This window comes from Cydia amplana, chromosome 8, assembly GCF_948474715.1.
Source record: "Cydia amplana chromosome 8, ilCydAmpl1.1, whole genome shotgun sequence".
Lineage (NCBI taxonomy): Eukaryota > Metazoa > Arthropoda > Insecta > Lepidoptera > Tortricidae > Cydia > Cydia amplana.
The window spans coordinates 8,639,318-8,652,749 of NC_086076.1; the positions used below are offsets into that span (position 1 = coordinate 8,639,318).

At 35.4% G+C, this 13,432-nt stretch overlaps 1 protein-coding gene across 1 annotated transcript in view; it reads right to left on the reverse strand.

Annotated features, from left to right (window-relative positions):
* LOC134650319 (uncharacterized) overlaps nt 1–13,226 on the reverse strand; it is an 89,318-nt gene extending 76,092 nt beyond the window's left edge. Inside the window, exons 1-3 of the mRNA XM_063505280.1 lie at nt 13,028–13,226; nt 9,885–9,994; nt 8,896–9,026 (exon numbers count right to left, since the gene is read on the reverse strand). Of these exons, the coding sequence (XP_063361350.1) occupies nt 8,896–9,026; nt 9,885–9,992 (239 nt within the window). The 5' untranslated portion in view covers nt 9,993–9,994; nt 13,028–13,226. The remainder of the gene's footprint in view (nt 1–8,895; nt 9,027–9,884; nt 9,995–13,027) is intronic.
* Nucleotides 13,227–13,432: the final 206 nt, after the last annotated feature.

Genomic DNA, 13,432 nt, shown 5'->3' on the forward strand with positions numbered 1-13,432 from the left:
ATTATCACGTTTCTAAGAACAATAGTACATTATTGTCGAGGTTCGGAAGTAGCTACTTGCAAGCTGAGGATTCGTTTTAAACGGACGACCTTGGGAGTCCGTTTAATTGAATCCGAAGCCAGCAAGTAGCCTTCCAGCCGAGTCATATATAGTGCTTTTCTCAAAAATGGTGCAAGAGATATTTTACAGAAGCAACGTTCTAATTTTCACAGAGAAAAGTAAAACCATTAAAAAGATTTGCTTGCCGCCTTTAAAAAAAATAGAAGTGTATTTTTCTGCTGAAAATACGCCAACGTATTTGAGACACCTAAATAGTCGCGGTACCAACATTATATTAATAATAAGTGCTGATCATCTGTTCGGCTGTTTAATGGACCTATGCCTTCATTTGATATGGCCATTTAAAGTTTTAAAAAGTTTGGAACTCGTTTAATAATGGAATTTGTATGCAACATTGCAGTCCCGAAATCGAGACAGCAATGTTTTTAACTTTTTAATTTTTAGAATGACCATAAACTACACACTTCGCGACCTATTTTTTAACCGGCAACGTCGACTTTGCCGTCCATTTTTGAGAAAAATTATATTATTTATTACTTAATAATGTTGATATGTTGTCTGTGATATGATCATAAAGTATGAGGATTTACTACAGTGACATCTATTGATAGTCTTTCTCAAACAATCGAGCTATTTAGTGTGTTACAACGGCAAGAAACTAACTGTCTAGTAATGCGATAGATGGCGCTTAGAATAGTTCATGCCATTATTTATTTATTTTTTTCTGCGTCGATTTACTATGTGTAAATGGATGTTTTAAAAGGTTTTTGTTGTAATATGCTAAATAAATTAGAACTATACATGTTAATTTAAAAATTGGCAAGATTTGAAATAACACAAATATATATTTAGGCCCAATGGTGCTCTGAGTGACATCTCTTGGATTTTTGTGGAACTAAGCGAGGCTTGTATGGGCCGATTACTCTATACTATACTTACTTTATGGTTGCACCAAAACGCCTGTCACCGTTAAAGCGTTCGCTAAATTTTATTGTATGGGAATTTTCAAAGTTCTCTGCCCAGTGATGTTGATGATTATGCAAAAAATATTATATGCCCTGATATAACTGATCTTAATTACTCCGTATTACCTTTGGCGTTTGTAGGTATATCTAAGTCTCAATATTTCTTTGCAAATCGTGCAAAACATACAGCGGGCCACTAGTAGTGAAAATAAAATTTTTAAGGTTATCGAATAGGTCTAATTTCGACTATAAAATACCTTGCCCTTCAAGCGTTTCCCTTACCGTTCCAGTAGCGGCATCGATTTTTCATAAAGCCCTGGCATGTTGCCAAGTGTAAGGTTACGTTCGATTGTCGAGAATTTGGCAACTTGCCTACTGGCACGACAAATTTCTGTAAAATAGGTCTTAAAGCTCGACTTTACATTAGTCTCGCGTACAGTTATTGCTATTTTGGAAATCGTGTTGGCAGTTACTTTTTATCCATTGTTATGCGGATGGAAAAACGGCCCATTCGAGAAATAAGTAATCTAGAGCATCGAACTGCTATAATATATATTAAGAACACAAGTTTTTCTCACTGGTCAAGATAATACGTACATATGCCTACGGATAAGTATTTACTCACGTATACCTAAGTTTGAGAAGCTAAATCGGAAACAAGGCAGCAAGCGTATAAATCACTGACTTAATATAAAAGAAATAGACACACAAAGCAGAACAAAAACGTCAAGAAATGTGGATCCCAATGACGTTTCGCACCATTTGCATTGATGATAAAAACGCTTACGTAAATTTTGAGTCAAGATAAATGTTTCGTACAGAAAAGAGCTTAATGTCGTAAGCATTAAGTGTCAAAATTGCATACATAAGTACCAACACTGTTAAAAAATTTAGTCCGATGGCACTAAACGTAACGTATTTACGTCAAGCAACGTCAAACGAGAATAATGAACGAATGGAGTCACTTTGGTACACTTGAATAGGTATTAGGTACTGTACAGAAAAACCAATTGAAGTAATAAATAAAACAAATTTAATTTAATCGGGAGTTTAAATAAAATTAATTCGTGGTTCAAATTCAAACAAATTAAATTTTTAGTAAGTAAGTATACGTCTTTAAATACTAATTTCCTTGAAATAAATTCAACTTATTAAATAAAATAACTGTGTATTTTAGATCTACATTTACTCATCGCACGGGTGCACGGGGACATTTAGGTACTGATTGGATTTTTTTTTATAAAGTCCATACTTTATAAAAAAAATCGGGTTGTTCCCACTACTTACCACCAAGTTGATATCAGTGGTAACTACTAGGATTTTTTTTTCCACCTTTTACCACTGGTAACTACTGGGAAAAATAATTCCCACTAGTAACCACCAAAGCGAGTTGGTGGAAATAACCCAAAAAAATCCTGTGGTTGTCACTGTGTTCAGACAGGTTTAGCATTTACAGTTAGTCGATATAAGCCCTTATTGGTTGTCGGAAACAGGGAAATGGGCCGATCACACAAGTGCCGTTTTGCTTTGTTTAAAACTGCATCACCCAACTCTTGCTATAATTAAATAGCAGTCCACTTTGCACGTCGCATAGGTTATTGAATATCGTGTATACACCGCACATTGGATCTCTATGACGTTTGTTGTATCTGTATGTGTCACTCTATCTGTGACACTACTCTTGTCAAAATCTCCACAGCTCGAATATGGCTCCGTGACTGCATTATTTATTTAAAAGATTAATCTTAAGTAATCTTAAAGTTTTACAACACTTTTTGACTCACAATGTGGTAAATTTATTATTTATCCAATAATAAAAAGACATTGGATGGATTTTGGGTTTTTATTGAAGAACATGTAAGTAACCTCAACAACCTCTCTCAACATATCCTCGGCGGCGCCAACTGCTACGCATTGATCTGCCAATATAGGTTTTCTTGGAAATCTTGAATTTAAACATAATATTATTCCTTACGAATTCCATATAAAAATAAAAATAAATATTGACCTCACATCGACTCATTAGATTTTTGTTCTTTGACATCCCTTCTTTGGTACTAACAAATTAATTTATTGAAAACCATAAAATTACCACCAGATTACATAAATTATGTAATGCTATCCAAAGAACTAACCGAAAGAAATACATTCCATCCTTTTTCCTTGTTTTATCATTGTTATTTTTACATATTTTAACGGCACATTTCGTAATTGTTGACAACTTCACATTTGAGCGTTTCAAACAAGACTAAACGAAAAAGTAATGCATGATCTGTTTTGACATCACTTTTGTGGGGCCATTTTTGGCGGCTGATTGGGTATCCAGTTCTTTATACTATATCAATGGTATAAATCATTAAAATAAAAACGGATCCGTCGGTCTCTTCTTGACAATCTTAACCAAAGACAAATTGGTACCTTTTGCCTGAGATCGCTACATATGGCTTTAGTTCTAAATGCACAAGCAAAGTCGAGTCACGTCGTTAAATCGGTGCAAATCACATTTCATGTATTATTATTTTCCCAATATATTAGATGTGTTGGAACAATACTTAGTTACCTTTTTCACGTAGGTAAGTTTAAGTATGTAATATATCTGTTTACTGAAAGTAAATCCTTCACACGCTTATTGATATTACTCTAGAATAGCTAATACGTGTAGGCCATTATCTTCCATAATGTTAGGAATTTGTTATCATATTTATTTATAGGAAAAACCATTCAGGCATAATATCTTCAGAGGAAAATCAGAATCTATTTCAGAGCCAGCCATGAATAAATGCTATAGGTAGGTACATTTACTTGTCCCAGAAAGAGGGTAATGACTTACATATGTGTATGAATCTATTTTTCCTCGACATGCTCTGTTTTCTAACGGTTTGGGAGATTTTAACATAATGACTTGTCTTCCCTTAATTCTAGGTTCGCCTCAATTGAAAGTACATATACGAGTATGTAGTTAAATAGAGATTTCGTGCCTATACCTAACTTATGTTTTAAGGGGACCCACTGATGATCAGTCCGCGGGACGATATCGGCCTGTCAGTTGCTCGGAACTGTCACCTTGTGGCCCCTTGTGGACCCCTTTACACGAATCAATTTTGACAAATCGGGAGAAATTCTAGCATGCGAACGTGTCACAACTATGAACCGATCCAAGTTATGAAAAATAAAGAGTTTGGTGCTGGTGATGGATTGATATTTGATTTCTTTACAAAAGTGGTAAGTATGGCAGTGTATGGCACAGCTGGTTGCTAACCGAACTTAACTTTTTTTATGTTTCTCTTCCGAGTTAGGTCGAGAAGTCATTAAAAGTTATACACTGGTCATGGCGCCGGCTAAGTTCTTGTGAGTCCTACTAGTGCTCTACTTTTAATATTTTTACTTGTTTGACGATAAACATTGATAATGATGGGGTTGTAAAAAGAATTCAGTTGTTCTTGGCTCGTCGTTCACTAAATTCAGGACAAAGATCATGCGACCCAAAGACCATCATTCCCGAATGTCAAGAACATGAGGTTGATAATTGCTCCTAATAGTTTCTTTTTTATTATTCCCCAATTTGGCACACTTGAACCAAAAACATTGACCCACTGACTTAATATAAAAGAAATAGACACACAAAGCAGAACAAAAACGTCAAGAAATGTGGATCCCAATGACGTTTCGCACCATTTGCATTGATGATAAAAACGCTTACGTAAATTTTGAGTCAAGATAAATGTTTCGTACAGAAAAGAGCTTAATGTCGTAAGCATTAAGTGTCAAATTTGCAAACATAAGTACCAACACTGTTAAAAAATTTAGTCCGATGGCACTAAACGTAATGTATTTACGTCAAACAACGTCAAACGAGAATAATGAACGAATGGAGTCACTTTGGTACACTTTAATATGTATTACTGTACAGGAAAACCAATTGAAGTAATAAATAAATAGTAGTTTATGCAACAGTGATATAATAAGGGTTCTTAAAATTCAAGAACTTTAAGAACCAATTATGAGCTGTTGCATACATTACTTTTTCTATGACAGCTGCAAAAAAAAAAAAAAAAAAAGAGTTAAGTTAGAAAACATACCTCTTTCAGTCAAGATGATCGGAACTTGTATCTTTAAAAAAAATAAAGCAGTTGTATTATACTCATAAGATGACTGCTAGCAGTCATCTTATGAGCCTATAGACAAAGCATTCAAATGACATTGCTTTAGATATCACTGTCAGTCATTTAATTGACACATTTAAGTGCTGGAGTAGAAAAACAAATTTAATTTAATCGGGAGCTCAAATAAAATTAATTCGTGGTTCAAATTCAAACAAATAAAATTTTTAATTCGTAAGTATACGTCTTTAAATACTAATTTCCTTGAAATAAATTCTACTTATTAAATAACTGTGTATTTAAGATCTACATTTACTCATAGCACGGGTGCACGGGGAAATTTAGATACTGATTGGATTTTTTTTATAAAGTCTACCTATACTTTAAAGTCCGTCAACCAAATCTTGTCAGTAGTAAAAGGCGGCAAATTTGAAAAATCGCGGGTTAGCAACACTGTGTTCGAATAATTCCAAAATGCGTGTCATCTGTGTTTTATCTGTGGAATGTGGATCGTGAACGACAGCCGTCACCTTATTTGTTTTCATTCTGAATCGTTTCTGTTTCAAGAGATATTTCTGCTGTCACCATTAAATACCAATACATTAAATAAGAATAAGCAAAGCTAAGGGGCCTACAATGTACAATCATGCTCGTTGATGGTAAACATTACTAAAAATTGAGGTTATGACAAGTACATACTGGAAGAACTCTTTCGAACTTTTAAGATTATGATCAGTTTTTTGTTTTAGGGTTAAAAGGCATAAATAAAATTAAAACGTATGCCTAAATCTATCCAACAAGACCATAAATTGTATCCTGGAAACCGTCCATAGGCCCACATGTCTAATATTTTCAGCAATCAGTTGTGACTATTTACAAAGATGCAATAGAATACTACAGAGTATTATGCTTGGTTGAAGTGACCCGGTAACATTGGTAACTTCATTATATTTTTTCAATTAATGACCTGAATTATAGTGTAAGCTAAAGTGACCCTTATCTTATTTACCTTTAAATTAAATAAACACCCAAATATCAGTTGTTTTATTTTTAATATGTAATCCTATTGTACAATATATACCAATCAAAAAAATTACACAGGTATGTCATATTCATCCAGAAGAGTACACTAATTTACATTAACAAGTGGCATATTATATTGTAAATAACAAATATATGCACTATCTAATTATCTGCATTTTGATATGATTTTATTTTAGTAAACTTAGAAGACATAGATAGGGAACAAAGAGAATATAAGCACTACGACAGGGAGTTGTTTTTGATATCTTCAAATTTGTTCATCATTTTGATTAACATTGTTTTAACATCGCTTTTAAATTGTCCGTCCGTTTCAAATTTTTTCAATAAACCGCGAGTGACAATTTGAATTGACGTACACAGGGCGCGCTCAGCGGAAAAAAAAATCTTTTGGTTCGATGTACATTGCTGCTTTTCTTAGCGCAATACTGCTCTTTGAGTGTTGCCCTACTTTAGTTTGCTTTACATTGCTACTGACAAGATTTGGTTGACGGACTATATAAAAAAAATCCTGTGGTTGTCACTGTGTTCCGACAGGTTTAGCATTTACAGTTAGTCGATATAAGCCCTTATTGGTGGTGTATATGTCGGAAACAGGGAAATGGGCCGAACACACAAGTGCCGTTTTGCCTTGTTTAAAACTGCATCACCCCTATCTCTTGCTATAATTAAATAGCAGTCCACTTTGCACGTCGCATAGGTTTTCTTGGAAATCTTGAATTTAAACATATAGTCCGTCAACCAAATCTTGTCAGTAGCAATGTAAAGCAAACTAAAGTAGGGCAACACTCAAAGAGCAGTATTGCGCTAAGAAAAGCAGCAATGTACATCGAACCAACTGATTTTTTTTTCCGCTGAGCGCGCCCTGCGTACGTCAATTCAAATTGTCACTCGCGGTTTATTGAAAAAAATTGAAACATGGACGGACAATTTAAAAGCGATGTTAAAACAATGTTAATCAAAATGATGAACAAATTTGAAGATATCAAAAACAACTCCCTATCGTAGTGCTTATATTCTCTTTGTTCCCTAAGTCCCTTGTCTTCTAAGTTTACTAAAATAAAATCATATCAAAATGCAGATAATTAGATAGTGCATATATTTGTTATTTACAATATAATATGCCACTTGTTAATGTAAATTAGTGTACTGTTCTGGATAAATATGACATACCTGTGTAATTTTTTTGATTGGTATATATTGTACAATATACATATTAAAAATAAAACAACTGATATTTGGGTGTTTATTTAATTTAAAGGTAAATAAGATAAGGGTCACTTTTCGACTTGGTTGCGTTGTACACGTACATAAACCGCCATAGGTAAGTATTGTCTGAAAAGATACTACCTACTACGAACGCCTTATATTGGGCAAGATTTAATCCTGCAACAAACATGTATGGATTAGGTAGATATTGCGAAAGAACGGCGATATAATCAAGGCTCTTAATACTGTTTAAAAGGTTTACCTTTGTAAATAGTCACAACTGATTGCTGAAAATATTAGACATGTGGGCCTATGGACGGTTTCCAGGACACAATTTATGGTCTTGTTAGATAGATTTAGGCATACGTTTTAATTTTATTTATGCCTTTTAACCCTAAAACAAAAAAACTGAACATAATCTTAAAAGTTCGAAAGAGTTCTTCCAGTACTTGTCATAACCGCAATTTTTAGTAATGTTTACCATCAACGAGCATGATTGTACATTGTAGGCCCCTTAGCTTTGCTTATTCTTATTTAATGTATTGGTATTTAATGGTGACAGCAGAAATATCTCTTGAAACAGAAACGATTCAGAATGAAAACAAATAAGGTGACGGCTGTCATTCACGATTCCACATTCCACAGATAAAACACAGATGACACGCGTTTTGGAATTATTTGAACACAGTGTTGCTAACCCGCGATTTTTCAAATTTGCCGCCTTTTACTACTGACAAGATTTGGTTGACGGACTTTAATATTATTTCTTATGAATTCCATATAAAAATAAAAAAAATATTGACCTCACATCGACTCATTAGAATTTTGTTCCTTGACATCCCTTCTTTGGTACTAACAAATTAATTTATTCAAAACCATAAAATTACCACCAGATTACATAAATTATGTAATGCTATCCAAAGAACTAACCGAAAGAAATACATTCCATCCTTTTTCCTTGCTTTATCATTGTTATTTTTACATATTTTAACGGCACATTTCGTAATTGTTGACAACTTCACATTTGAGCGTTTCAAACAAGACTAAACGAAAAAGTAATGCATGATCTGTCTTGACATCACTTTTGTGGGGCCATTTTTGGCGGCTGATTGGGTATCCAGTTCTTTATACTATATCAATGCATTGACCGATTAAAATTGCATCAATCGTATCAGACTAACATCCGCTTGACAATAACGATTTAACATCTCGCGGACTTCTAACGCCTCGACCACGGAACGCACACTCCGAAACTGACACCGACCGCTATACATTGTTTAAAAGCAATGTAAGGCAGTGACGTGCGCGCTAGAAGCGTGTGTTAGTGTGACTCTTGGGTGAGAAGTGTAAGGGCTCATTTAGACGGTGTGAGAACTCGCATGCGAGTTTCATTACATTGCGGTATTGACCGGTCGGCTGAATTGTTGTAACCTCAATGCTCCGCAATGTAACTGAAATCGTATATGAGTTCGCGCGCCGTCTAAATGAGCCCTAAGAAGTCTATAAGAATGTAGACATACCTCAGCTGTGCGCAGTAGTACTGGTGCGGAATGGCAACAAGCACACCAGCGCCGTCGCCGGTGTCGTTGTCACAGGCGCACGCGCCGCGGTGCTCCATGCGCTTGGCGAGCGTTTCGGCATCTCGGACGATCTGTTACAAGTAATATAAATTTGCGAATGTAAGTCTAAAACTAAAGGTGATATTGCGACAACAGTTATCCTTCAGATAAGAGCTTAGGTGATTACAAGGTTAAAGTTAAGCCTTTAAACGACAAGAAAGTCTGGATTTGTAACAAATTGTCATGTCCACATAGAAGGCATTTGGCAGCGTAAGGCAAGACTCGTGTATTTTAACGAAGTGTGATGTAAAATAAATACCTGTAGGCATATTTAATAAATAATATCCCCATTATACGAAAGGAAAAAAAGAAAATAGAATTAAAAGCCGATCGAATCATTCGCGTCACGTCTGCATTACCGGCTCTACTTAGGTACCTTAATTTTCTGAACTTCATTATAATTGAACCAATACTTTGTATATAAATACTATTTTACCGTTTTTTTCTGTAGTCAGGCCAGTTAGGATCCTGATTAAGTATATGATAAAAACAGGTCCTGGCTTTGCGGACATCATCACATCAGTGTTATATAGTTTATCTTTACCACTTCATATTTAATTGTATCTATAGCCCCTGGCGCTGCAGTTTATACGTTGTTCTGTTTTCCCGGAGATACTATCAATTACATAAATTGCATCGTTAATGCGTACCTAATGATAATATACCAAGATTGATAGCACTGCTTTTATAGTAGTAATAAAATATGTAGCTATAAAGCCTATCTTGTTGGTACTCTCTCCAGCTAGAAACGTGAGGCGAATCTTTTATCATAAAGAAACAGTCTAGTTCTTAAATTTCTAGACACTTCGTCCCAGCAGTGTTTAGGTACATGTCTGACCTTATACTGCAAATAGACCCTGCAACAGTGATAACATCATAAGCCAACTCACTTTATGGGTCCGTTTCCCGTCGATAGCAACCACAAATCCGACGCCACAGGCCTCGTGCTCGTTCTGGGGGTCGTACAAGCCTTGCTTGGGTGGTCCTTCCCACTCCATACCTGGAATATATCATCAGTTAGCTCAGTGGCAATGCACCCCTGATACCACGGCGAGATAAACTACCCGTCTTTTTCTAACTACATATGTTAATAAAGGAGGGACGGGTAGTCTATCTCGCCGCGAGATACTGTCGCGCCAATCATGTGCTAGCCCGGCTGGCCGGGTCGTCATAAGGTGGAACTATGGATACTAAGGGCCTCCACTAGCGTCTCCCGAGCGTCGTTGTCTAATCTACTCTATGGCTGCTGCTCGACCCAACGTTGGCATTGCAGATGTTTACACAATTTATTTGTTTTCTTCCTAGCTCTGACCATTGACCTACAAAATAAATAATATTAGTTATCAGAAGTTCAATGGCAACTAAAGATAAACATTGCACAACATGATACATAATTAGCTTGCACTCTGATAAAAATAAATGACTTGAGGCGAGATAAAAGAAAAATAATTACTATGTAGTATGGTGAGTAGCGAACCCATTGTAAATTTAAAGAAATATGATATGTATGGTCAATACTGTGGTGAAGACCGTCAATCAGGTAAACCATCTACATGCTTTTTCGTCATTTTAACCTCCTGAGACCCAGAAGCAATTGTTTTGTTTTTGAATTTGGAACCCTTAGTTACTCAATGAAAGTTCAAAATATTTTTTGGAATATGTATAAAAATTTGTACGCGTCCCCGCGTTAATCTCTTACACATACTTCACTTACAGAAGATTGGGGGAGTAGTAGGAGCATAGCTCTTCCTTTCTGACTGTCTCTTAGCAACATATGTATACAAATAGGAGAGCTATTGCGCTATGATGTCTTCCCAACTTTGTATATCTTTTTCTTACCCACATTCACCTTATGGCAATCAGTAGCTTACTATTCAAAGAAACTAACTAATATTATGTTATACCACATTTTATAATGAAAAGTTTACAAGAAGTAGGAATATCACTATCAGAAATGATACATTAGAGCAAATAACCAACCACCTTACACACTCTTACCAGCTAGCATCTAGAGTGCGTTCAAGTATAGAGTCGCGCGCGAGAACGCAAGTCATGCCAGCTTGCCAGCAGCTATTTAGGCGATACATAATGTATCTTCAGCAAAAAGCAATGTTGCTTCAGCAAAAAAAGTGCTATAATGGCATTCTCAGAATATACTTTTAGTCCATTATTATCAGCAAAGCCCTGACTTATCAAGGGTGACAAATGATGTTGACAGATGCAGGTGCTGCTTCAAGCCAAATTTTCCATGCCTTGTTGTTTCCATGTGATGACATGTCTTATAAACTAAGATTAATAAACCTTCAGCTGGCATACATCAGTGTGAGTTGTTGGAATAACAGCTTTCTGACAATTTATTAAAGTTCATAATGCCCACTGCGGGAAGTTTGTCACATAAAGGATTAAGAATTAAGGTAATAAGGTATTCGTAAAGAGTGCAATGATCTAGGCTTGTACTATGTGCTACTTGGGTGTTTTCTAAAATAAATATTGAAAACCCGATTCTCACAGATCCTGGTGTTTTTGGGTTCTTTCAACTCAGAATCACTAGCATATTCAATCCTGATGATAAAAAAACTTGTCCCAAAAATTTGTATGAAAATTGTACATTCCACTACGTCACGTCCATACAAGTGAAAAATTTTCTCATAATAAAACGTGACGTAATGGAATGGACATTTTGGGACAACTTTTTTTAATGGACGGATGGAGAGTGCTGTCGATTCTGAGTAGAATGAGCCCAAGAATGTCCAGATTTGAAAGAATCAGGTTTTCGATATTTATTTTTTTGAAAAGGCCCACTTATGCTTTTATAGCTTATTTATGTATTCTAAGTGAGAACTTACTTTGGATTACATATACCTATGGTAATTTTATTAAATTGGTTGTACAGTCTCCATCAGATACATCGGAGTTGCGAAGGTACTCAAATAAATATCTGAATTGGCAATAGAGGAGTGTTCATACATTTGTGAGCACTGTGGCCGCTCTGATATATCTGATGGTGACGGTACATTCCTTAGTAGTTTTAAATGGAACAAAACTCACGCATAAGCTCTGTCACCGTCTATCTGGGTCTTTAGTGAGTATATTGCCTCTGTACTACAATCACGCATATTGATATGGCTGTAAAATTGCCAATGGCTAGAATTAACTATTATTAGTATTATTACCAATGTAATAATACTGAAACAAATGGATCAAGACAGCTGTAGCTTTCACGGATATGTAATTTTAATCTCTATAATCTCTGTGATTTTAATATAATATGATTAAGAAAACATGATTCTTCGATGTGACTACATAAAACAGAAACACACAATTTGGGTAGTAATTATTGGTCACTACAATAATCAGTTACATGTAAATTTTGGAAAATAGGAAATGGGCTAGAGGCTGAGAATGAATAAATTTGAATAATAATTTAATCTTCCTGAAGGAGAGCTCCTTAATTTCTTAACCCTGCCAGCGACGGCGCAACGGGCAAATTAGAAATTTTTATAATTCACTTAAAGTTGTCATCGCAACCACATAATAATGAGAACTAATAACTACTTAGATAACATAATTAGGCATACACTGGATATTTAGAGCGTATATTGATTCAGTGGTTCTTATAGTTTTGGATGATACATGGATAATTAAAACATGGGTCTATATTATGACCCGTGAGTTTGCCAATATTTTAGCCTACAAAAAGAGCCAAATTCCATACAATCTGGTCCAAAAGAATTCCAACTATAGATTTAGAATGGTTACAAATGATGTGTTGAATATCTCATACTAATAAAATACAAAAACAAATAATAATGGGTAAAGCAAAAACATCAAGGATAGAATATTTTTTCGAGAAGACTGCGGACTGCGTCATATGCAGAATTCGTCAGTTGATGAAATAGAAAGTAAACTTTATAATAGCAGCTAGGTGCACTTCACCCCTGTAACACGTATGCACTCTACACGTGGCTATACCAGACAGCCCAGAATTCAGACTAAGTATATTTATTACCCACACAAAAATCCGAAACCTCACCTTAGAGTAAACGCAAAAAAGTTGAAAGACTTTGTTTGATGAAACCACTTCCCAACGATCACTATTTCACTGCAAGTACAATCAAATCACGAAAGCAATAAAATATAATTTATATTTTCAATTGAGACACTAAAAGCCGGCGATGCGTAGTGACCTTTCTATTGTCGACTACGGCGGCCGGTGGAGCGCGATTGACTGAAAAAAAAAGATGAAATGTCAGAATTAGCAACGCTTCCCATTGGCTGAAAAGGATTAGGAAGTGTTACCAGCCTATAAGTTTTAAAACTACTATTATGTATAGCTGGTCAAGCAAATCTTGTCAGTAAAAAAAGGCGCGAAATTCAAATTTTCTATGGGACAATATCCCTTCGCGCCTACATATTTCAAATTTGCCGCCTTTTTCTA